Source organism: Pygocentrus nattereri, chromosome 20 (genome assembly GCF_015220715.1).
Source record: "Pygocentrus nattereri isolate fPygNat1 chromosome 20, fPygNat1.pri, whole genome shotgun sequence".
NCBI lineage: Eukaryota > Metazoa > Chordata > Actinopteri > Characiformes > Serrasalmidae > Pygocentrus > Pygocentrus nattereri.
In genome coordinates this window covers 4,618,079-4,642,714 of record NC_051230.1, presented here as the reverse complement: position 1 = coordinate 4,642,714, position 24,636 = coordinate 4,618,079, and the positions used below count along the sequence as shown (strand labels likewise).

Genomic DNA, 24,636 nt, shown 5'->3' with positions numbered 1-24,636 from the left:
GATATGACAACTAAAGCATTATTATAGTAATGCAACACTAAAAAACAACTTTGAATGTCTCAGTCATTTTCATATTTTTCATATTTGCTGTCCTGTTTGAGACTGAAGTTTAAGAGATTCTAAAATAAGGACTTTACAAATATCAGCCATCACAATCTCTATTCGCAGAAGCTTGGAGTTTGAAGGGCAAACAAGTTGAACGTTTTCCAGAAGGACATTTTAAAACTGTCTTGCTAAAATAAGTAAAAGAGAAAAACGTGGGCAGCTTTTGACTCCGTGAATATCTAGTTTTCAGAACATGCCGTTTACTGTCAAACACTGACCCCCTTCAGGCAGTGAAGGTCACTATCATTGTGAAAGGTCAGCTTCTTATTCTTGACTACAGACAAAGCAAGAAGGGCTCTGTCCCAACATCTCGTTCAGATGCTGGTGTTACTCTCTTTATAAAGATGACTGTCCTTCACGCCACATGAACACACAAGAAACTTGTAGGACATTAGAAAACATTTCCTTACATTTCTACCATCACCTGCAACACAGAAAATCAGATAAAGAAAAACAAATGCAGGAAAGTGAGAGAAACTCCTATGGAGGTTCCTAAGTGCAAAACATAATAAATCAAAGCTCAAAAAAGTAATTTCTCAAATGCAGAAGTGTAAATGAATAAATGAAATGAAATAAAATACAATTTTACTTGAAATGATGGGTAAGGTCTGTATTAAACTGCTCAAAAGAGAGAAAAGCATCTCTATTATACACACTATATTTCCAAAAGTATTCGCTGACCTTCCTTCACATGCATATGAAGTAGAACATCCCATTCTTAATCCATAGGGTTTAATATGTCGGCCCACCCTTTGCAGCTGTAACAGCTTCAGCTTTTCTGGAAAGGCTTTCCACAAGGGTTAGGAGTGCGTTTATGGGAATTTCTGACCGTTCTTCCAGAAGCACATTTGTGAGGTCAGACACTGATGTTGGACGAGAAGGCCTGGCTCACAGTCTCCGCTCTAATTCATCCCAAAGGTGTTCTGTGGGGTTGAGGTCAGGACTCTGTGCAGGCCAGTCGAGTTCTTCCACACCAAACTGGCTCATCCACGTCTTTATGGACCTGCTTTGTGCACTGGTGCTCAGTCATGGTGGGACAGGAAGGGGCCGTCCCCAAACTGTTCCCACAAATTTGGGAGCATGAAATTGTCCAAAATCTCTTGGTGCTGAAGCTTTAAGAGTTCCTTTCACTGGAACTAAGGGGCCGAGCCCAATTCCTGAAGAACAAACGCACACCATGATCCCCCCTCCACCAAACTTTAAACTCGGCACAATGCAGTCAGACAAGTACCGTCTCCTGGCAACCGCCAAACCCAGACTCGTCCATCGGATTCCCAGACGGAGAAGCGTGATTGGTCACTCCAGAGAACACCTCTCCACTGCTCTAGAGTCCAGTGGCAGCGCTTTACACCACTGCACTCCACGCTTTGCATTGCGCTTGGTGATGTAAGGTTTGGATGCAGCTGCTCGGCCATGGAAACCCATTCCATGAAGCTCTCTACGCTGTTCTTGAGCTGATCTGAAGGCCACATGAAGTTTGGAGGTCTGTAGTGATTGACTCTGCAGAAAGTTGGTGACCTCTGTGCACTATGCCCCTCAGCATCCGCTGACCGCTCTATCATTTTATGTGGCCGACCACTTCGTGGCCGAGTTGCTGTCGTTCCCAATCACTTCCACTTTGTTATAATCCCACTGACAGTTGACTGTGGAATATTTAGTAGTGAGGAAATTTCAGGACTTGACTTGCTGCACAGGTGGCGTCCGATCACGGTACCACGCTGGAACTCACTGAGCTCCTGAGAGCGACCCATTCTTTCACTAATGTCTGTAGAAGCAGTCTGCAGGCCTAGGGGCTCGGCTTTATACACCTGTGGCCATGGAAGTGACTGGAACACCTGAATTCACTGATTTGGATAGGTGGGTGAGGACTTTTGGAAATATAGTGTGTGTATATTATATATATATATATATATTCTGCATAAATAAAAATAATGTGTGGCCACAACTTAGTAAAGCATGGATACGAGATCCTAATGAGCGGCCACAACTTGGTAAGGCATGGGAACGATATTCTAATGTGTGGCCACGACTTCCCCAGAAGACTAAAAGCTGTTACTGCAGCAGAAACTCACTATTACCGCCTTTCATTTCAGCAGAAACTCTGGACGTGTACAGTAGAACTACACTGACACAACGTTACAGCCCCCCCTACATACCTCTGTCCCACTGCCCCTCATCAGGGTCTCTGGAATGACATAGATTTGGTTCTCCATCTCCACGTTCTGCTTGCCATTTCCAGACACCTTTACAAGCAGGATACGGAAATTGGTTCCTCCGAGGTCCAGCGCCAGGAAATCACCACTTTCTGCACCAAATAACACAGGAAAAGAGGTGAAGTCACGTAAAAGCAGTTTCTAACCATCGGACGAGGAAGAAGAGAAAGAAGAAGGAGGGAAGAATAAGAAGTGTAGCAAGCCAGACGTGATCTCCTAAGAATATACACTCACTGACCCCTGTCCATCTGATCATTTTACAGACTGCATTTTTAGACCCCCGAAGTTTTCTGTGCCTTTCTGAAGTAGAGGACATTTAAATCGGGTTAATATAACAGTAACATGAGAGTTTCAATTCTACAGTTTTTCCTCTGACTTCTTAAAAGTTTCGCCCATTACAGCTGCCAAAGCTTTGCTTAACTGACTCCTCCTCACTGCTTTCAGACCTGAATTTCTCCTCTTTCGTTTGTCAGAACTGATAAGACCTCAACATTAACACCCGTCTCCTCTCATTAAAAGCCTTTACGGGATCGTGCAGCTAAGCCTACAGCCGTCACGTCTCCAACGGCTGATTATTCAGATGTACTGCTATGAGATTTCTGTGCCAGTATGAGAAGTCATAATGAATAACTTGATGTCAGTGACCGACAATTAAAACCTGACTGCAGCCAATATAATCATTTTAGCTATTTTTACATAATTAATTTAATTGCTTCCTATTACATGTGTATTTTAGATCATTTAGCATAACATACTTATTAATAGTGTGCAGTAGGGCCAGCAATGTATCTCACAGTATAATTAAGACTACTGCCTGTTCTGCATTCATCACACAGAGTATATTTATATTTGCTTAAGAAATTGGATGCTTAAGTAAACCTACTTTTTAGATTAACTGTGGGATATTATTCTGGAGTGTCTGCACTTATAATAAGAGCAAGTGAACTGAAAGTAAAATATTTTTTATTCAGCAAAATACATCACCCACAACTAACTCCATTAACAGTAATATCAAAAAGGGACTCTTATTCTGGCGTTCTTTTTCGTATCGCAGTGATTTGCTTCACATACAGTCTCCGGTGACAACTGCCACTCAATAAAGATATCCGTCTTTGTCAGACACTGGAAATTATGTAAATGCTTTTATTACGTAGTGTATTTTTATATGCACTAATTATTCAAACCATAACAGCATAAATCTTTCGACACCACTGTTATATATTTTTTAAATAAAGTTGGAGGACTTTGTAACGGTTCAAGTATGTCAATAAGCATACCATGCTTTACTCAGCTTGCCAACCAATCGCCGCTCGGTAGGCGTAACGGCAACCAACCAATCGCCGCTCGGTAGGCGTAACGGCAACCAACCAATCGCCGCTCGGTAGGCGTAACGGCAACCAACCAATCGCCGCTCGGTAGGCGTAACGGCAACCAACCAATCGCCGCTCGGTAGGCGTAACGGCAACCAACCAATCGCCGCTCGGTAGGCGTAACGGCAACCAACCAATCGCCGCTCAGTAGGCGTAACGGCAACCAACCAATCGCCGCTCAGTAGCCGTAACGGCAACCAACCAATCGTCGCTCAGTAGCCGTAACGGCAACCAACCAATCGTTCGCAGGACTGAAGGCCTGGTCCGGTACGTTTTACAGAACAGGCACGACGTCTTGGTGAACGAGAGACTGAAATCTGACTTTCCTCTTTAGATTCAGGCCATTTCTTGGCGGATTTCTGGTTCCTTAAAAGATTCAAACTTAAAGCTTGTCTCTGAATATCAATACAGCCTGTAGCTTGTCTGCAGGATCTTTTCCTGCCCTGTTGCGGCTCCACAGCAGAATCGGATCTGCAGGTAAAACTAAAATAATCCTCTTCTACAGTAAAATAAAGCTCAGCTGATCCTTCAACACAGTTTCATAGTAAATGGTCTTAAACGCTGGAGTTAATGTAGAACTGCTGATTCACCCTTTAACCCTGAAGGTTGGTGAGCAAACTGCTGGTCACCATAGCAACGCAGACAGTCTCGCCCAGCTAGTAGCTACGAAACGGCAAAGAGAGAGATTTAAGACGAACATCGATAATTTGGAGACGAACGGACTTCACATTTCTAAATCACTCCAGCTGATTTCCTGAAACGCTTAAAAAGTCGCTAAGCTGAAGTCAGCCAGCTTCTTGTTCAAATTTTCCCATTCCATCTTAAATGATGCCGCAGTCACATTCACGTGCCATTTAAGGTGGAACGGGAAAATTCGAACAAGAAGCTGGTGAATGAGAATCCAATTCAGCCTCAAAAATCGAACGTTGAGAGACGTTTTTACAAGAAACTTCTATTTTTAAGGGGAAGTTTCCTGCCGGAGATGCGAGAAAAGCAGCTGTAGCTGAGCTGAAGCTTGCAACTGTTTTATCTGAATTTTATTACTTTATTATCCATGTTATTTCATCCATGATTATTCATATTCTTGTCTCAATTATTATTGTTTTATTAATATTTGTCATTCTAATTCATTTGTTTATTAGTAAATTTTCATCTTCCTCATTTTATTTAAACTTGATTTTGTTAACCTTTACATTTTATGTATGTTTTAATTTCTGTTTTAGTAGTTTTTATTATATTTTTATGTATTTTTCATTAATGTTTTATTTTTTATACTTACCCGATCTGAGTCTTCATTTCTTAAATTTACTTTTATCTTCTGATATGTTTTGACTCATCGTCAATCCACTCACTCTGCAGTAACTCAGCAACACTGTAAAAAAAACCCTCAATGTTCTCCGAGACTAAATAAAGGTTGATAAAGCAGAGCGACGTAAGACTGCGTTTATGTTTATGTTATATTATTATTTGGCCTATGCGAGTGCATCATCACATACTGAAACACATTCACAGCCAAGATGATAAAAATGGACATAACATGTTGTGGTTTGATTTTTGCCCTAAGGTCAAACTGGCTCTCCTGGCCTTACACTAATGTCACATTCTGCTTATGTTGGTAATTAAAATCTAAATTTACATTTAGATTTACGGCATTTGGCTGACGCTCTTATCCAGAGCGACTTACAATTTGATCAGTTTATACAGGGAGGCCAAGGTGGTGTTAGGAGTCTTGCCCAAGGACTCTTATTGGTATAGTGTAGGGTGTTTACCCAGGTGGGGATTGAACCCCAGTCTACAGTGTAGTAGGTGAAGGTGGTGTTAGGAGTCTTGCCCAAGGACTCTTATTGGCATAGTGTAGGGTGTTTACCCAGGTGGGGATTGAACCCCAGTCTACAGTGTAGAAGGCAGAGGTGTTACCCACTACACTAACCAACCACATTGGTTGTGAAAAAATCATTTCATTAGCCAATCATCATCATTACGCTCGCCAAGGTCTGTCCCTAGCTAGTCAGCACAAGCACGCATACGTCGTTACTATGGCAACCGGTATGGGTATGCGAGCAAACGGGACCATCCGAATCAGATTTGGCCACTTGAAATCTGAACAGCGCATTTAAATCCGAGCTGCCCTGCAGTGCGAACGCAGCCTCAGGGACTCTCGTAGGAGCGGTGAGGAAATAAAAGAACGAGCAAACTAAATGAAACTGAAGGGACTTCAACGAAAAGAGAAAGAGACACAATAACGGAGAGAAAATAAACAGCTCCAGCAGGGCAAACAGTGCTATCTGATGGATTGCACTGAAACAGGCCTATAAAGGCTCGAGTCAATAAAGAAAAGCAAACAAAGTCTTGGACACGCTTCTCTTTCCGTCACAGAAAGACCCGCATGACTTCTCCAAGACTCACTTAACGACCGCGTATTACTGCATTACAGTACGGCCTTAAAACTCACACAGAACACACCCACATGACCCAGCGTGAACTCACACCCCCACACACACACACATATTCCGTCTGCTGGAGCTCATTCCATTAACACAAGTGTGACGTCCTTATCTGGAATGACCACGACGCGTCTACAGTTGTCTGCAAACGTCTGATGAGCTCTCATCAAACTTCATGCTCTGTTGGTTTTCTAAGTGCGAAATGCAAATCCTATTCATTTGAAACTAAGACATAACATAAAACATGCATGTATTACGTTTTGTGTATTATTATGTTTACTAATAGGTTCAATTAAGCAGTTAAAATGTGCCTTTGTGTTTTCTCTGTAGATGTGTTCACTTAAAACATTTGAACAGGGGTGCAGAAACTTCATTTCCTGGAGATGCAACCAAATCTGAACCAGAACGCCTACTAGCCTGACCCTGACCTTGACCTTATCCTACATTTAACCACACATTAAAGCCTTAAAGTGGAATTATTTACATGGTGGAAGTCCCCACAACGTGAGTGTATGGATGGGTTTTGGTCCCCACAGTGTGGCATAAAGCTGGTTGACAATTTCACACACACAGCCCACCAAAATCACACACCCACTCCACCGCAATCACACACACACACACACACACACACACACACACACACACACACACACACACACACACACCAACGATCACAAGGACAGGTATATACAGACAGGAGCACACCACACACACACACACACACACACACACACACACACACCCGATACAATCACACCCACAGGCATACACACACAATCACAGGTATATAAACAGGTGCACATACACACACAGGCAAGCACACACACCTACAATGACACACAGGTGTACACACACACACACACACACACACACACACCCCCGACACAATCACACACACAGGCACACACACACACAGTCACAGGTATATAAACAGGTGCACATACACACACAGGCAAGCACACACACCCACAATGACACACAGGTACACAGACGCACGCGTGCACACACACACACACAGGTATATAAACAGGTGCACATACACACACAGGCAAGCACACACACCTACAATGACACAGGTACACACACACACACACACACACACACACACACACACACACACAGGTCAGTCTGGTGACACTCACAAACCTGCAGTGTAAGGAAAATGGATCAATAGCTGTAATAGCACCACTCTACGATGGTTGGGGTCGTTAGAGTAGAGCTTTAATAAAATAAAATAAATAATTAAATAAATAAATAAATGGACAAAAGGACTTTTCCCTCGCTTACAATCAATCTCAGACTTTCCATCTTCATCTGACCCAAACATACACTCTCAGACAGCTGCTGCCCGCTGAGTCAGCAGGTAAAACATCAACGGATAATCAGCCCTAATGTGTGGCCTTTCAGATAAGAGATAAGCAGCAGCGCGGCGTCTACTGGAGCAGGGCTACAACTCATTCACTACATGGCCGAGAGCCCGGTGCTACTGTATACACTGGAGGGTGCAGGCATTCTAACCATTTCTGCTACTCTAATATTCACATCTTTAAACAAACAGCATTAAGAGCACAAAAAGAAAAACGTCTGCATGTTGTTAAAAAAGAAGACACAGATATTTCAGTAGGGCTGAGAATCACTAGATAACGTGATACTGTGACAATAAAACGTTTAACCGTTTGTGCTGCAATAGGACATATTGTGATTTGTTCTTCCTGCCAGCACATCATTCCTCCAAAATACACCTCACCTAATTAAGATCATATTGGAGTTTGTTCATATCACTCCGATGTACTAAAAGAAAAACTGATTTCTGAGGTGAAAAAAAAAAATGTTCCATCATCCTTATATTTAGATTTTAGTAGGCTCCTATATTTGTGAAGACAAAGTGACATTCAAAGCATGTTCTAGTGCTGTTTTTGATTCCTGCCTGATCAAAACGCATGTTCCGTGAGTGGGTTATCCACTGCACTATCCTACTATCCCTAGCTACACCTCCACTGATAAAAGCCTTGGAACTGGAAAGAAAACGTATTGAATTTAGAAAACAGTGAATTAAGAAAGTACAGCATTGTGATCATCTATTAAAGGCGCAGTATGCAATATCAGTCCTATACAACTTTTTTTTTCAAATTCAGCAAATATCTTCTCACAGTTTGTTAGCTCTCCATTCTCTGTGCACACTTGAAAAATATCCAGTGTTCATAGCCCTATAGGCTAAAATCCCCACAGTGTCAAAAAGGAAAGCGTCAGAAAAAGAGGAGACAATCTGAAGAACAAAGAGCAAAATTCTTAGATAAGGCAAGGGCATGTGCACAGTAAAGAGATCTCCAAGAGTTTGTGTGGCTGAAGTTCCTATTCGCATTCTCATTCCATCAAAATATGATGAACATCAAAATATCTCAATAGTACATATTAGTAAGTTAGCATCAATCAGTTTAATCACTTTTTAATCATGTTTTTTGTAATTTCCACTTTTTTTATATTATTGGGGGCAGTCGTGGGCCGGAGGTTAGGGATCTGGCCCTGTGACTGGAAGGTCGCCGGTTTGATCCCCAGGGCCGACAGCACATGACTGAGGTGTCCTTGAGCAAGACACCTAACCCCCAACTGCTCCCCGGGCGCCGTGGATAGGGCTGCCCACCGCTCCGGGCAAGTGTGCTCACTGCCCCCTAGTGTGTGTGTTCACTAGTGTGTATGTGGTGTTTCACTTCACGGATGGGTTAAAGGCGGAGGTGGAATTTCCCTGTTTGTGGGATCAAAGAAGTATCACTTAACTTATATCAATAAACCTGCCATGCCCTGCCTTAGTAGTAGTGGGCGCTATACCAGTGTAAGTTCTTAAACGGTAACAGGCGATGCTGTGGCCTCAGCTACAAGCAGGTTCTGGAGTTTCTCAGCTGATGCGGACAGCGGGAATAACTGCAATATTTACAAAATTCCAGAAGAGTCGGATGTCTATACATTAAAGCTTAAGTTTTAGAGTTCCAGCACCCCAGCGCCAGGCTCACCTTTATCTTGTTAGCGGCAGAAAGCAGTGATGACAACTCTTTATATTGTTAAGCTCTGATTTTTACTATTTTATAGAAATATTTTAGGTTTATTTCAGTTTTTAAATATGGCTAATTTTAAAAGTACAGCTTAAAAGGACACCCAGAATAATACTTCATTGACAATAACAAAACTAGGTTTACTTGAGCATCCAAACTGTTTAATTTTGGAAGAAAAAAAAAATGCATCAATTCTGCATCTCATAATGGTCAGAAATTGTGTTTATAAAGTGACATAAATAACAACCTCTACGCAATTAGGCATCATGTCGCTGCTGACGGAAGAAAACCTTGTATCTCCGTTTTTTCCGTTTTTCACAAAATTTGAAAATGCCTGTTACCCTTTATATTGTGTGTAAATTTCATGAAGAATGGACCAAACAAAGCGCCCCAAAACGACCTGGAAAAATGTCTGGTTCCATTGACTTACATTCAAAGTAAAGTAGGTTTTTCCCTTCTCCTGTAAAGTGACCGTTTTTGGTTTTCTTCCGACAACAGCGATATACTAAGTTTGGATTTACACAAGTCCGAATACCCAAACTGTCTCTCATACCTGTGCCGTCAGGTGTGGAGCGGACGAAGGTGGGCAGCATCTTGACCGAGGCAGTCAGGTTGGTGTCCCTGCCCAGCCCTTTGTCCATCTCCCTCCTGAAGCGCCTGGACACGTCCATGAGGTTCTCCTCCGAGAGGCGCATGTGATACAAGTACTTATCCACCTGAGAAAAGAGAGAGGGCACAGGTCAATGACAATGCAGAGGGACAGCAGTTTAGCTCACACTGAGTCCATCCAAAGGTGTACACTAATTAAAGCGATAGTTCGGCAAAAACTCAAATCGGCCAGAATATGGTTGCTTCTTTAGTTTGCGCAAAAATCCAGAGAGCCCTTCTAATGAGTGTTGTGTGCACCGTTATCACACACAACGTCAATCATGGGCTAGAGGGGTACAAAGCCCCCAGCACTGGGCTGTGGAGCACTGGAACTGTGTTCTCTGGAGTGAAGGACCTCCATCCAGTACCTCTGGGACAAGTTGGAGATCCAGAACCGACCATCCAACATCAGTACCTGACCTCACTAATGCTCAATCAAATCCTCACAGCAATGTTCCAGCATCTAGTGTAAAGCCAGAAGAAATACTGAATGAGCAACTGTCTACAAACTTTAACAGGTAATAGGTTTTTTGGGACAGAACAAAAAACTATTCAAATTGGGCCGTTTTTGTTTACATATTACATTCAACTTTATGGGCCATTTAACTTTATTAATGTGGGGAAATTTTAGCTTCTCTGTTCATAAGAGTCATTAAGGAGCGTCACAGTGATTATATTACATCTAGCATACAAACCCAGTTGTTCTAATTAGATTAGATTAGATTAAGTGCCCTTATTAGTCCCACAACGGGGAAATTCCACCTCCTCATTTAACCCATCCATAAAGTGAAACGCCACATACACACTACTGAGCGCACACAAACACACTAGGGGGCAGTGAGCACACTTGCCCGGAGTGGTGGGCAGCCCTATCCGCAGCGCCCGGGGAGCAGTTGGGGGTTAGGTGTCTTGCTCAAGGACACCTCAGTCATTACTGTCGGCTCTGGGGATCAAACCGGCGACCTTCCCTAACCTAAGCTGGTTCCCTGACCTCCAGCTCATGACTGACTATGATGACTCATGGAAAGTGACTGCTGGCTTCTCGAACTCGCTGACCTTTCCTCAGCCTGTTTGACTGTTGCGGTCTATGTTTGTCTATGATGGGCAGGAATAGTGTGTGTGTCTGTGTGTCCTTCTGGTTCTCCTTTTAGTTAAGCTGTCATAGTCAGATCTGCCGGAGTCGTTAGCCACACTCTGGAAATGTTTACATTCCCTGTTTATGTACAAACGGATAGAACAAAACTAATCCCATTTACCTGCTTTTTTTTTCCGAGTATACAATCACCCACATGTCCGGCTGGACACTGAAGGACGACTGACTGCCGAGCCCTCCTGCTTCCCACTTCAGACCAGCTGCCCACGCCCCAGCTACCACCACCTACCTTAAATGAGCTGCCCACCCTACGCTGATGTTCTCATAGACTCCTAGTTATTCCTAATATCAATATTACTGCTATTAATATTAGTAGTATAATCACTTGTAGGTAGTTTGGCCAGAGGAGGATGGGTCCCCCATGGTGAGCCTGGTTCCTCCCAAGGTTTCTTCCTCAGTTCTGAGGGAGTTTTTCCTTGCCACTATTGCCCCTGGCTTGCCCACTGGGGGGTTTCTGTACATTCTTACAGTCCTGTTGAAACTTTGTCTTTTCTGAAATTCTGTAAAGCTGCTTTGTGACAACATCCGTTATAAAAAGTGCTACAAATAAATTTGATTTGATTTGATGTATTTCTACATGCAGTCGTGTTCCTCATACCTGGCATTGCTCATGAGTAACAGTTACACAGCACAGTAGGGCTGTAAATGTGGTGTTAGTGTGTTAGTGTGTGGTGCTGGTGTGAGTGGATCAGACACATCAGTGCTGCTGGAGTTTTTAAACACTGTGTCCACTCACTGTCCACTCTGTTAGACACTCCTACCTCGTCAGTCCACCTTGTAGATGTAAAGTCAGAGACAACAGCTCATCTGCTGCTGCACAGTTTGTGTTGGTCGTCCTCTAGTATAATATATCACACACACACACACACACACACACACACACACACACACACACACACACACACACACACACATACAGCCCTACTGTGCTGTGTAACTGTTATTCATGAACAATGCCAGGTATGAGGAACACGACCGCATGTAGAAATACACACACTATTCCCGCCCATCATAGACAAACATAGACCGCAACAGTCAAACAGGCTGAGGAAAGGTCAGCGAGTTCGAGAAGCCAGCAGTCACTTTCCATGAGTCATCAGAACAACTGGGTTTGTACGCTAGACGTAATATAATCGCGGTGATGCTCCTTAATGACTCTTATGAACACAGAGGCTGAACTTCCCCCACATTGCTCCACACACAAAAGAAACACGGGTCACATACTGAGAATTCTCCCAGAAACCCGAGCCGCATGTCACAGGGGAGGAACTGCATCAGCGCGGCTCACTTCCTCATACTGAAAGGCCTCCTCTTCCTTACCGAGAGGACGCAGCTCGCGCCAATAAACTGAACACGTTCCGCTCGTAATCCCCTGAAGAGCAGCATGCTGGAAACATTAAGCTCCATTTAGCAGCACTTTAATTCAAAACGGGCTGTCTTTGCTCTTATTTCACTAAAAAGATGAAGAAAATGAAGTTTTCCTCTAAAATAAAACAGAAAAAAATCTTTTTCTAAAGGCCTACACTGCTTCAAGGGTTCTGTGGTAAAGAAAAAACATGGTTCTGTCTAGAACCACGAACAACCAAAGAACCCTTTGCGCGATTAAAATGGTTCTTGCATCATAAAACGGTTCCTTTAAAGAGCCCTTTTGAAAAGGGTTCTGACATTGTTATGATGTCAAGCTTGACATAATAGCAGAACCTTTTTTGGTGCTATATGTAGCCCTTTCCAAAAAGGTTCTATATTAGAACCATCTATAGCACGTTCTCAGTCAAGATCTACAGAAAGCTTTCACCATGCAAAGGGTTCTTTGGGTGTTCGTGGAACTATGAGATTATACGATATAAGACTTGCGTGTGAAGCTGGAACTCACGCTTACCTTGTAAGAACTGGGCCGATTATGAAAAGTGACATGCTGAAAATACTAAGCTGGAAAGAGTAAAATTGCCTTTAGCTTCATTTTAATTGAAATAAACTCAATTATTTTAATGAAAACATTCAAATGTTTTTGCTCTCATGTCGCAAAAGCAAAGAAAACCAAGTTTTTCTCTGAAACAAAACAGAAAACTTTTTCTGAAGCCCTTCACTCTTGAAAATGCTGCGTCATGGGTTCTTCAGTGGTTCTAGATAGGACCATGACCAATCAAAGAACCCTTTGCATGACAGACAGGTCCCTAAGTGTCTGGACAGTGACAAAATTGTCATTTTATCTCTGCATATGATTATATACATCAAATATCGGTCACATCTGAACACCTGAACGGTATTTTTGTAAGGCAAATATCTGCTGGAACCGCTGACTGATATCGTACATCTCTACTGACTTTGGCACATAAACCCTCACCAACATTTCGCAAACGCAGACCACGCCTTGAGCTGAAGGAGATCATGAGAAGAGGGGAAGTTCTGTATGGACTCTGCAGGTCACTAGAAGGCCAAGCTCATCACGAGAACGAGGCCTGAAGGACGGGTACTTCTAAGAAGCTGGGTTTGATAAGGAGGAGTTTCAGGCGTCGTCTTTTCCTCAACCTTCAGTTCTGCCATAACATTAAAAGTGGACTTCAAGGAAAGAATTAAAGACAGGACACTTTAACACTTCCGTATCGCTCCACTCTCGTTAGCACACACACGCTGCTTTCCTAGCAGGAGACGACCCTCCAAATAACCAGACTTGCACAACCCAAGAGGCTGTTCCAGTCATATGACTTGACACCAGAGGAGGGAAGGAAAAACACAGACCACGGCGACGCCCCTTTACTGGCTCCCAACCAGCACAGTAGACAGAGCAGGCAATGTGCATAAACTGCATGTAGTAATTATATCACATGTGCTAACATGAAGACGAGGCTGTGTTCAGCTCAGACCTGTACAGCAGGCTATATGTGTGCTGTGGATCTGGTAAACCCAGAATAGTCTGCATGATCCGGAGAGAAGCCCTGTTGTGTGAACGTTTGGCCTGTTTCATTACACTAAATACACGGTTGCTCATAAAACAGGGAAGCCCTGTACTGTCACATCAGAGCTGGGAGAGCCAAGACCCTCCCACACCATTAAACACCCACAATAAAATGCCAACGCTGGCAGCCGGACTTGGTAAGTTCAGACCAGAACGGACAAGTCGCACAAACCGGTTAATTTTCCAAGTGAAATTAATTTAATACGTCCTTTAGATAGAACAAACTTAAATATGGCATTTTCAGACATTCTTATTATTATTTATTTGGACAAATAACATCAAATGTGGTACACAAAATGTGCCATAACTTTTGCACAGGCCACGTTTCATGTTTTATTTTTTCCAATACGTTAAACTCCGTAAATAAAGAGTAATTGTACAGTAAAATGTGAAGCCTGTCTTAGGTCAGGGGTCGGCAGCATGCGGCACTTTGACTGCCCTGTTGAGGCTCTACAGCTGAATCAGATCAGTAGGTAATGATAAAATAATCCTCCTCTACAGTAAAATAAAGCTCTGCTGATCCTTCAACACAGTTTAACAGTAAATGGTCTTAATCCCTGGAGTTAAGGTAGACCTGCTGATTCACCTTTTAACCCTGAAGGCTGGCCTGCGGCCTGCTGATCACCATAGCAACGCTGACAACAAGACAAAGAGAAAGATTTAAGACGAACATCGATGATTCTGCGTTTCTAAGAACGGACGTGTTTAATCTGCACTGAGAAACTGTCAAACAAGAGAAAAAAGCGGCGAAGCTGAAATCAGCTTGTTTGAATTTTCCCGTTCCATCTTATATGGTGCTGCAGGTACATTCTGGTGGCTTAGGACCATTTAAGGTGGAACGGGAAAATTCGAAAAAGCAGCTGGCGAATGAGAAGCGGCTTCAGCTTCGTAAAGAGTCGAAAGTTGAGAGACGTTTTACAAGAAACTGTTCCACTTTTGTAGAAAAGTGACACATTGTAAAGGGCCCCATGCCCAATGACACAGGGGTACAGGGGTATAAAGCCCCCTACAGGGGTATAAAGCCCCCAGCATTGTGCTGGGGACCATCTGTGCTCTCTGGAGCGATGGAGCTCCATCCAATACCTTTGGGATGAGCTGGAGTGTCAGAACTGATCATCAACATCAGTACCTGACCGCACTAAAGTTCAATCAAATCCTCACAGCAATGTTCAACATCTAGTATAAAGCCTTATCAGAAGAGCAGAGGCTGTTAAGGCAGCACAAAAGGACAAATTCCCCGTATACCTTCAATACAGAAGAAGTTGGCATGCAGTGGTCACAGTCAGTCTGAAAGGTGTGGACAGGTGAAAAGACACTGCGAGCAACTTAGGACAGAAAGTTATATCTTCAAATGACTCACAGACATCTGACAGAACAGCCTGCTCTAACAATCAAGCACACGCTGACCGAAAAGGACAGGTCACAACACAAGGACAGAGGATACAGACTCATACCGGAGCCGAGACAGACAGCACAAAGTGTTTAAGGCTTTATGATTATGTGCTTGAGTCCAGGCAAAAGGAGCGCAAATTGATGCAACCAGCTGGAGGAAGTGGAGTTATCAGGGTATCACATCAAACAGCAGCACTCAAGCGCACAGAGATAAGACACATTTAAAAAAATAACAACAAAAAAAAACCTGAACGGTGCCTTTCCTGAAGAAAACGCAAAACAGCTGGGCAGCTTAAACGGTTACTACTAGGTTGTTGCTAGGCGCTTACTATGATATCCCAGGTAGTTGCTATGGTGTTGCTAGGCAGTTGCGATTGGGCTTGTGACTGGAAGGTTGCCAGTTCGATCCCCTGAGCCGACAATACGTAACTGAAGTGCCCTTGAGCAAGACACCTAACCCCAACTGCTCCCTGGGCACCTTGGATAGGGCTGCCCATCGCTCCAGGCATGTGTGCTCACTGCCCCCTAGTGTGTGTCTTCACTAGTGTGTATGTGGTGTTTCACTACACAGATGGGTTAAAACGCAGAGGTGCAATTCCCCAGTTGTGGGTCACTTAACTATCCCACGTGTCTTTGAAATGAGAGTCTAGGAGAGGAACAAAGAAACGAAAAAACGACACATAGAGGAGTGCCGGTGAGTTTGGTTGTGGGGTAGACTTTGAGCACCTGCCCTGAGGGAGGACATGTACTTTGGTGGCTGTCAGGCGAAGAAGTACTGGTGTTTGTATGGTGGCGGAAATGAATGGGAGTCTATGGGAGAAACGAAAGATGGAAAAATAGACAAACAGATGAGTGATGAGTGCAGGTCAGAACATTGCATTCGTGCTTGGAGGCCTGGCCTGAGATGGTATATGCGAAATGGTGTCTTTAGGTCAAGCAGAAGTAAAGTAGATCGTCATGAATTTCACCCCAGTCATTCCTATGGGAGAAAAAAAATCTGCAAAATTCCACTAAAGAATATAAATCAAATAACAATATAGTTGTGCTTTGCCTTGCAATACGCAACCCTAGTAAAAAAGAAACCATCAGAGCTCAGAATGACTGGCTAACCAGAAACCCTTGAGGGACCTCGAGTGCTTCACTTCAGCACAGCACGTGGTGCCCATCAGCTTCCCCAGACACATGCGTCTCTGTGACAACGGACCTGGAGAAGTTATCAGCTCAGAGCAGGCCGAGGCGGCTCGAGGGGAAATACAGTGATACCACCCTGTGTGCTCATTGTGGAGGAAATGATACACACATTTTCAGGTTCTATGATCTTCTGCATCTAATGTGGTAAACGTCCTGAACCAGCAGCTCTCTAATTACATCCTATGCTTCTCAAACAGACTATTTAAACCAGGGGTGCACCAAAATGTGCGCCACTGAAACATTAAGCAGAGAAAACAGGAACATTATTATATATATAAAAAAGATGAACTAGGACTAGAACGACGGAACCTTGAAAAATGAGAGCCACTGGGTGCGTTTACATGTGCTGCATAATCTGATAGCTGCAGATAAATCAGATTGTGTAAGTAACCTGATCAACAAGCCCACATGCACTTAGACAGTGGGAAACTCCAGGTCTACATGAGCCAGACACTCATCAGATTTCTGCTTTGCAACCAGCCAATAAACTCACAGAAGTCGATCGTGACGTGAAACTCAAACTTCACGCTGCAGCTATTTTTACAGTATAGCACCGCTTTACCTATGGATCAGGGGTCTTTAGTGAAAATTCAATAAGGTCCAGTCACAGAAAAGTTTCTCAAGGGAAGGTCCAGAACATCATGTCTAACTTGTATTATGACTCACTGCCATATACTGTTTACTATTAGTCCAGTTCAGTCACATTTCAACAATATTTATGGTCAGTTTTCTCTTTCTTAGAGAACGACATGTGAAATAACTTCCCTCTGAGTCACTTTCTTCTGATCTGATTGGCTGAGTAGAGTCATATGTGATCTTTACAACACACGTGATTGGTCTGCGAGTCTCCCTGGCTGCTAAGGCTACCGTAAAGGCTTGAAAAGCTACGCCGATCAAAATAGGAGCAGCCTGTCGAAATTAAATAATTCTCCACAGGTTATCGGCTATACGTCCAGGTCCACATAGGACCACATAGGCATATTAGTGACCTCTGATCAAGAAGATGAAGAATATTTAAATTCTTTCATCAAGCATGTAGTCGGTTTCAGTGAGGCTGCTCGCTTATTTCCGGTCCCGCCGTCTGTTTTCACACATGCCTGACTGGGAAATCTGAAAGAAATCAAGAGTAAGAGTTCACAGTACTAAGATCTCTGATTACTGAGCTTAAATCCAGCCTCTTCATCAGATTTCTTAATTGGATTTCTGATCTAAGAAACCAGAGTGTGCCGTTTACATGACCACTTGAATAATCAGATATTATTTATAATGATTTATTCATTATTTAAGTTTAAGTGATACTTATTAGTCCCACAACAGGGAAAGATGACCTCCGCATTTAACCCATCCATGCAGTGAAACACCACATACACACTAGTGAACACACACACACTAGGGGGCAGTGAGCACACTTGCCCGGAGTGGTGGGCAGCCCTATCCACAGCATCTGGGAGCAGTCTTTGCTCATATTCTGTGAAGAAAATACATAGAAAATTATAGAACACACTTATATCACGCATGTGGTGCTGGGCTGAACCTACGGGGAGTAAAAGTGTGGAGGTGCTGTGTCCTTCACTCTGTTCTCCTCCTACATGGCCTGCTGTTAGTGTGTGTGTGTGTTTGTGAGGGTGGACAACATGGACAGGCTGCTGACTGGCTACAGCTGCTAAAGGAGAACCCTACGCTGGCAACTTGTGATATTTTACACATCTGGTATTTTACATAAATGGTTGTAGCTGAACTGATAGATAAAACAAAACAATAATGTCAAATAATTTTGTAAAATATATGGCGTCCGATCACGGCACCACGCTGGAATTCACTGAGCTCCTGAGAGCGACCCATTCTTTCACTAATGTCTGTAGAAGCAGTCTGCAGGCCTAGGGGCTCGGCTTTATACACCTGTGGCCGTGGAAGTGACTGGAACACCTGAATTCACTGATTTGGATGGGTGAGTGAAAACTTTTGGAAATATAGTGTATAACGCATTATGAAAATATCTTGATGTGTCAGTATTTTAGCCATAGAGAAACTAATACACTGTCTGAAATGATTCCGACACCAGCAGGGATCCTCCTCTTATCTCCGGTTAAAGGATGTTTGATTTGCCTCTCCTTCCCTCTCTCACACGCCTAGTGTGTATAATAATCGCAGCGGCATTCAGACTGGAGCGGATGTTGACGGCACGGCCTCTCGCCGGGGCGGTGACGCACTTTTCAGAGCACCTTTGGTTCAGGTTACACCGGCTGCTCAGGGGCCTTTTCAGAGCAGCATGCCTGCTGTGCTTTGGGAAAGTTTCTAGGCCAATTTGCAGCTGACCATGAAGCTGCCTGACTACAAGTAACAGATCCCGAGATGAGGCCACACAGAGCCGCCGCCTCCGGGATACATTATTCAACAGGCTTAGCTGAGACTGTTGCTTCACACTAAGACTCTTATACACGGTTCTCTCTCACCTAGTCCTCCTCCCTCTCCCTCCCCCTACTACGACTCCCTCTCTTCTCTTTCTCTTTCTCTTTCTCTCTCTCTCTCTCCCCCCTCAACCCCCCTCCCTCTACTACTGCTATTCTTCCTCCTCTTCTTATAACCCCTGTCTCCACCTCCTATACCTCCATCTCTCTCTGCTACTTCTCCTCCCCACCCTCTCCTATTCTCCCTACATACCTTTCTCCTTCCTCTCTCTCTCTTCTAAAGCTCCCGCTACAACTACTCCTTCTCTCCTCAACCTCCCTCCCTGCCTTTTTTACTCCTACCCCCCCTCTCTACTACTCCTCCTCCTCCTCTTCACTCTCTCTTACTCCTCCTCCTCCTCCTACCTCTGTGTCCCCTCCTCTCACTCTATTCCTCCCTCTCTCTCTTCTACTCCTCCTCCTACCTACTTGTCTGTTCCCTCCTCTTGCTGTACTACTCCTTATCCTCCCTCCCTCCCTCTCTCTCTCTCTCTCTACTTACTCATCTTCCCTCTCTTCTACTCCTCCCTCTCTCTCTCTCTTCCTTTTACTCTACCTTACTGTCTCTCCCCCACATCCTCTCTCTCTCTTCTGCTCTTACTCACTCTGTCTCTCCCCCACATCCTCTCTCTCTCTTCTGCTCTTACTCACTCTGTCTCTCCCCCACATCCTCTCTCTCTCTTCTGCTCTTACTCACTCTGTCTCTCCCCCACATCCTCTCTCTCTCTTCTGCTCTTACTCACTCTGTCTCTCCCCCACATCCTCTCTCTCTCTTCTACTCTACGTCACTCTGTCTCTCCCCCACATCGTGTCTCTCTCTCTCTCTCTCTCTCTCTACTCTACCTCACTCTGTCTCTCCCCCACATCCTCTCTCTCTCTCTCTCTCTCTCTCTCTACTCTACCTCACTCTGTCTCTCCCCACATCCTCTCTCTCTCTCTCTCTCTCTCTCTCTACTCTACCTCACTCTGTCTCTCCCCACATCCTCTCTCTCTCTACTCTACCTCACTCTGTCTCTCCCCCACATCCTCTCTCTCTCTCTCTCTCTCTCTCTCTCTCTCTACTCTACCTCACTCTGTCTCTCCCCCACATCCTCTCTCTCTCTCTCTTCTACTCTACGTCACTCTGTCTCTCCCCCACGTCTCTCTCTCTCTCTCTCTCTCTCTCTACTCTACCTCACTCTGTCTCTCCCCCACATCCTCTCTCTCTCTCTCTCTCTCTCTACTCTACCTCACTCTGTCTCTCCCCACATCCTCTCTCTCTCTACTCTACCTCACTCTGTCTCTCCCCCACATCCTCTGTCTCTCTCTTCTACTCTACCTCACTCTGTCTCTCCCCACATCCTCTCTCTCTACTCTACCTCACTCTGTCTCTCCCCACATCCTCTCTCTCTCTTTCTACTCTACCTCACTCTGTCTCTCCCCACATCCTCTCTCTACTCTACCTCACTCTGTCTCTCCCCCACATCGTCTCTCTCTCTCTCTCTCTCTCTCTTCTACTCTACCTCACTCTGTCTCTCCCCCACATCGTCTCTCTCTCTCTCTCTCTCTCTCTCTTCTACTCTACCTCACTCTGTCTCTCCCCACATCCTCTCTTTCTCTCTCTCACTCTCTCCCCCTCTCTCTCTCTCTCTCATGAAAAACGCGGAAACTCTCTCTCAGCCTTGCGGTAGCCGAACACACACAGTCCACCACGTTAAGACTCAGTGACTAAAGGCCTTTCACACACATCCAACTCCAGACCTGCACATGAAAATCACCCATAACCCCGCCGGGGTCATCGACGCAGGGACTCTCCGGGCTAAGCGATGATGCAATGCTCCTTCACGTCTTCTCAGACACGTGTAGACGGAGGAGGTCGGAGGAGGAGGAGGTTAGCTAGGTTAACAGGTGGTGAGCGCGTCCGGACTCCAGAGTCGGAGGAAACTCGACGCCACGACGGAGTTACGGACTCAGTCGTCCGGCGCGGACCCACGTAAACACGCTGAGCCGTTAGAGGGGAAGCCCGCCGAGGCGGAGGCACCTTAGCCGGCTCCTCCAGCTGAACTTGGGCTACTTACATTCTGCACCTGGTCGTGCTGGAGCTCAGTAACGTAATACGCCAGAAGATGCGAGGCTATCATCGCCGGTGTCTTTCTCCGTCGCGTCTCTACAGTCGGCCGGCTTTTCTGTCCCTCTCCTCAACTTTCACTCCACACCTTCAGCCCGAGCGCCTTCAAACTCTTCCTCCACTCACCACGAGTGACGTCGGCCTCCACTGGCCCGACGTCATCGCCGTTCCCGCCTCCTATTGGTCCACGCAAAGGTGTGGTCTAACAAATCGTCCCACTCATCGAGCGGCCCTACTGCGCATGCGCGTGGTTGCTTTCGTACTATCTTGTGTTTCTCGTGTTAAATCAGCCCCCAGTTCAACTCTGATGTACAGTTTACTGTATTGACCAGCTTGATGTTACTGACCCCCCATTAAGGTGATTTAGGCCAACAAAATACCCTAATTAGTCTTTTAATGCTGGTAATATTTCCACATGAGGAGATTTAGGCTAGCAAAATATCCTATTCAGGCTTCTAGATATCTTACACACAAAATTATGGTTCTTTAAGGGTTCTTTAACAGAAAAAATGGATCTATGTGGAGCCGTGAACACTCAAAAAACACTGCATGATTACAGGGTTCTTTGCATCGGGGATGGATGAAGTACGCAAACCACGGGCCTGAGTTAAAGTAGAGACACCCAAGGTAAAATATCACTCCAGTAAAAGTAGAAGTTCCTCCCTTTAGACCTCCACTTGAGTAAAAGTACTAAAGTATTTACCTTCAAATGTACTTAAGTATAAAGTAAAAGTACTAAAAGAGTAATTCTGGCTCTGATCTGGTCCTGTTATCATTTTTATAACCAGACTGGCTTCATGAACTCATTTCAGGTGAAAGTCCTCCAGCGTCTCTCTTGGTAAACCAGTCTTTTAATAGAACGTCATTAATTAGTGACGCTGACGTCTATTAAAATGATCAGAAGCAAAAAACACTGAAGGTAAACAGTTTCCAATATTGAAAATGAGTCTTGGGTGCCTAAGACTTTTGCACAGTACTGTATATATATATATATATATATATATATATATATATATATATATATGTACACACACACACACACACACACTCACCTCTCGTATAAATGCATAGATTACTATTATCCAATGTCAGAAGCTCAAAAGAGTAAATCAACTGCCCCAAAGTAAATGTCAGGAATGCAGATTACATTTTGGAACAAATTAGACAACAGACATTCAGTAAATGTGTGGAGGTTAGATTTGGCCTGTCATTTAAACAGGGGAAAACATGTGTTATATTACCCTGAGGGGCTTTTTCATCACAGTTACTGTATGTTTTATTAATTGTGGGACACAGAGGAGCAGGAGTACAGCATGTAATTTCTCTGCCTAAAGGCCTGTATGGGCTGAAAATTGAACAAGAGTGGGCTGCGTACACAATAATAATGAGGCCACAGCTGACCTGCTATCCTACTACGCACAAATATAGTATAATTGTTTAGACCAGTGCTTCTCTTGGCACTTATTAAACAGTGCCAAGTCTCTTCTCCTGTTGTTTAGTACATATTTAAAGGAGTAGTGTACCACAGTTTGAATTTTTGATGGTCCACCAGGTCCTGCATGATTGTTAGAAGTCACTTTCTCTGTTGCTTTTTTAACATTTAATATGTTGTAACTCATGTAGAATGTGACAAACTGTTGTCATGTTGAAAATAGCATCGACATCCTCGAAAAAGATGTCATCTAAAGGGCAGGATATGCCGCTTCAAAATATGTTCAGCATTAATGGTGCCTTCACAGATTTACCTACTAATTAGTTTAGTTAGTTGAGTAATAGTTAGCCACTAATAACCCCCATAACATGACAGGTGCTGGATTTTGAACTTTACACTGGTAACAATCTAGATGGCTCTTTTCTTCTTAGGCATAGAGAAACATGTCCATTATTTCCATAAACAATCTGAAAAGTTTACTTGTCAGACCACAATGCACATTCCCACTGGTTGGTGGTTGTGGTTGGTAAAGTATAGTGCGTAACACCTCTGCCTTCTATGCTGTGGACTGGGGTTCATCCCCCTGCCTGAACAGGCACCCTACACTATACCAACAAGAGCCCTAGGTCAAGAATAACCATATATGTGAAAATGATTGTTTTCTTTGGGGACTGTTTTGTCTCACAATGCCCTGTACCCTTCCACCATGAATGGATTTAAAAACTGCATTTCAGACCAAAATTCATGAGGGAGGTTTTAAAGGTGGACATCTGGTTCCTATCACCCTCACTCTGAACAATTCTCAGTAAAGTATGCACATCAAACCACTCTGAATGACTGCTTTAGTTATGCACAGTGGAATTTGCTTTGACCCCTTAAATGGCCAGGGCCCACCAACAGGCCCAAAGTTTTATTACACACTTCCATAATCTTAGAATAGCTCAACCAGCTTGCATTGAAGTCCCTGTAGTTACTGAGTAATAAGCCTTAGTGTGTAATAAACCTGGGATGTTAAAGTGTTTATGGCTGTTTTTAGAGGAAATGAGACCTGAGTTGTGGTCTCTTACTTTTGCACACTGTACAAGTGAAGCAGAATGTGAAGACCTGTGTAATATTAGCCCTGCTCCAAACCCTGGAACCAAACCCAACTAAACTATGGCTGGGGTCCTGATTTTGATGTGTCGGAATGATCCACCTCAGATTTGGTTAAAATTAGGCAAACCTCAGCAGGGAGTGAGTTCATGTAAATGAATTCCTCATGTGGTTTGCAACCAAATACAGGCACAGAGTGGACGTGCGATTCAGCACACCAAACCTTGCTTCAGCCAATATTGTGACAGTTCCGTCATGACACAACTTATTGCACTTCCTGTGCTTGGAAACTCTTTGCTTTTGAACTACCAAACTTTCAGAAAACCACAAACCCAGGTAACACTTTATGTGGATGGTCCACTGTACATGCTTTGCTCAGTATATCTAAAGTAAACACACTATATACCCAAAAGTATTCGCTCGTCTGGCTTCACACGCATATGAACTTGAGTGACTTCCCATTCTTAATCCATAGGGTTTAATATGATGTCGGCCCACCCTTTGCAGCTATAACAGCTTCAACTCTTCTGGGAAGGCTTTCCACAAGGGTTAGGAGTGTTTATGGGAATTTTTGACCGTTCTTCCAGAAGAGCATTTGTGAGGTCAGACACTGATGTTGGACGAGAAGGCCTGGCTCACAGTCTCCGCTCTAATTCATCCCAAAGCTGTTCTGTGGGGTTGAGGTCAGGACTCTGTGCAGGCCAGTCAAGTTCTTCCACACTAAACTGGCTCATCCACGTCTTTATGGACCTGCTTTGTGCACTGGTTGCCCAGTCATGTTGGAACAGGAAGGGGCCGTCCCCAAACTGTTCCCACAGATTTGGAAGCATGAAAGTGTCCAAAATCTCTTGGTGCTGAAGCTTTAAGAGTTCCTTTCACTGGAACTAAGGGGCCGAGCCCAACTCCTGAAAAACAACCCCACACCATGATCCCCCCTCCACCAAACTTTACACTCAGCACAATGCAGTCAGACAAGTACCATCTCCTGGCAACCGCCAAACACTGACTCATCCATCGGATTTCCAGACGGAGAAACGTG

The 24,636-nt window shown here is 44.1% G+C and overlaps 1 protein-coding gene across 1 annotated transcript in view; it reads right to left on the bottom strand.

Moving 5' to 3' along the window:
• The window catches only part of hk2 (hexokinase 2), a 75,191-nt gene extending 53,973 nt beyond the window's left edge, over positions 1–21,218 (bottom strand). Inside the window, exons 1-3 of the mRNA XM_017682889.2 lie at positions 21,024–21,218; positions 9,733–9,895; positions 2,262–2,410 (exon numbers count right to left, since the gene is read on the bottom strand). Coding sequence (XP_017538378.2) covers positions 2,262–2,410; positions 9,733–9,895; positions 21,024–21,086 — 375 coding nt within the window. The 5' untranslated portion in view covers positions 21,087–21,218. The remainder of the gene's footprint in view (positions 1–2,261; positions 2,411–9,732; positions 9,896–21,023) is intronic.
• Positions 21,219–24,636: the final 3,418 nt, after the last annotated feature.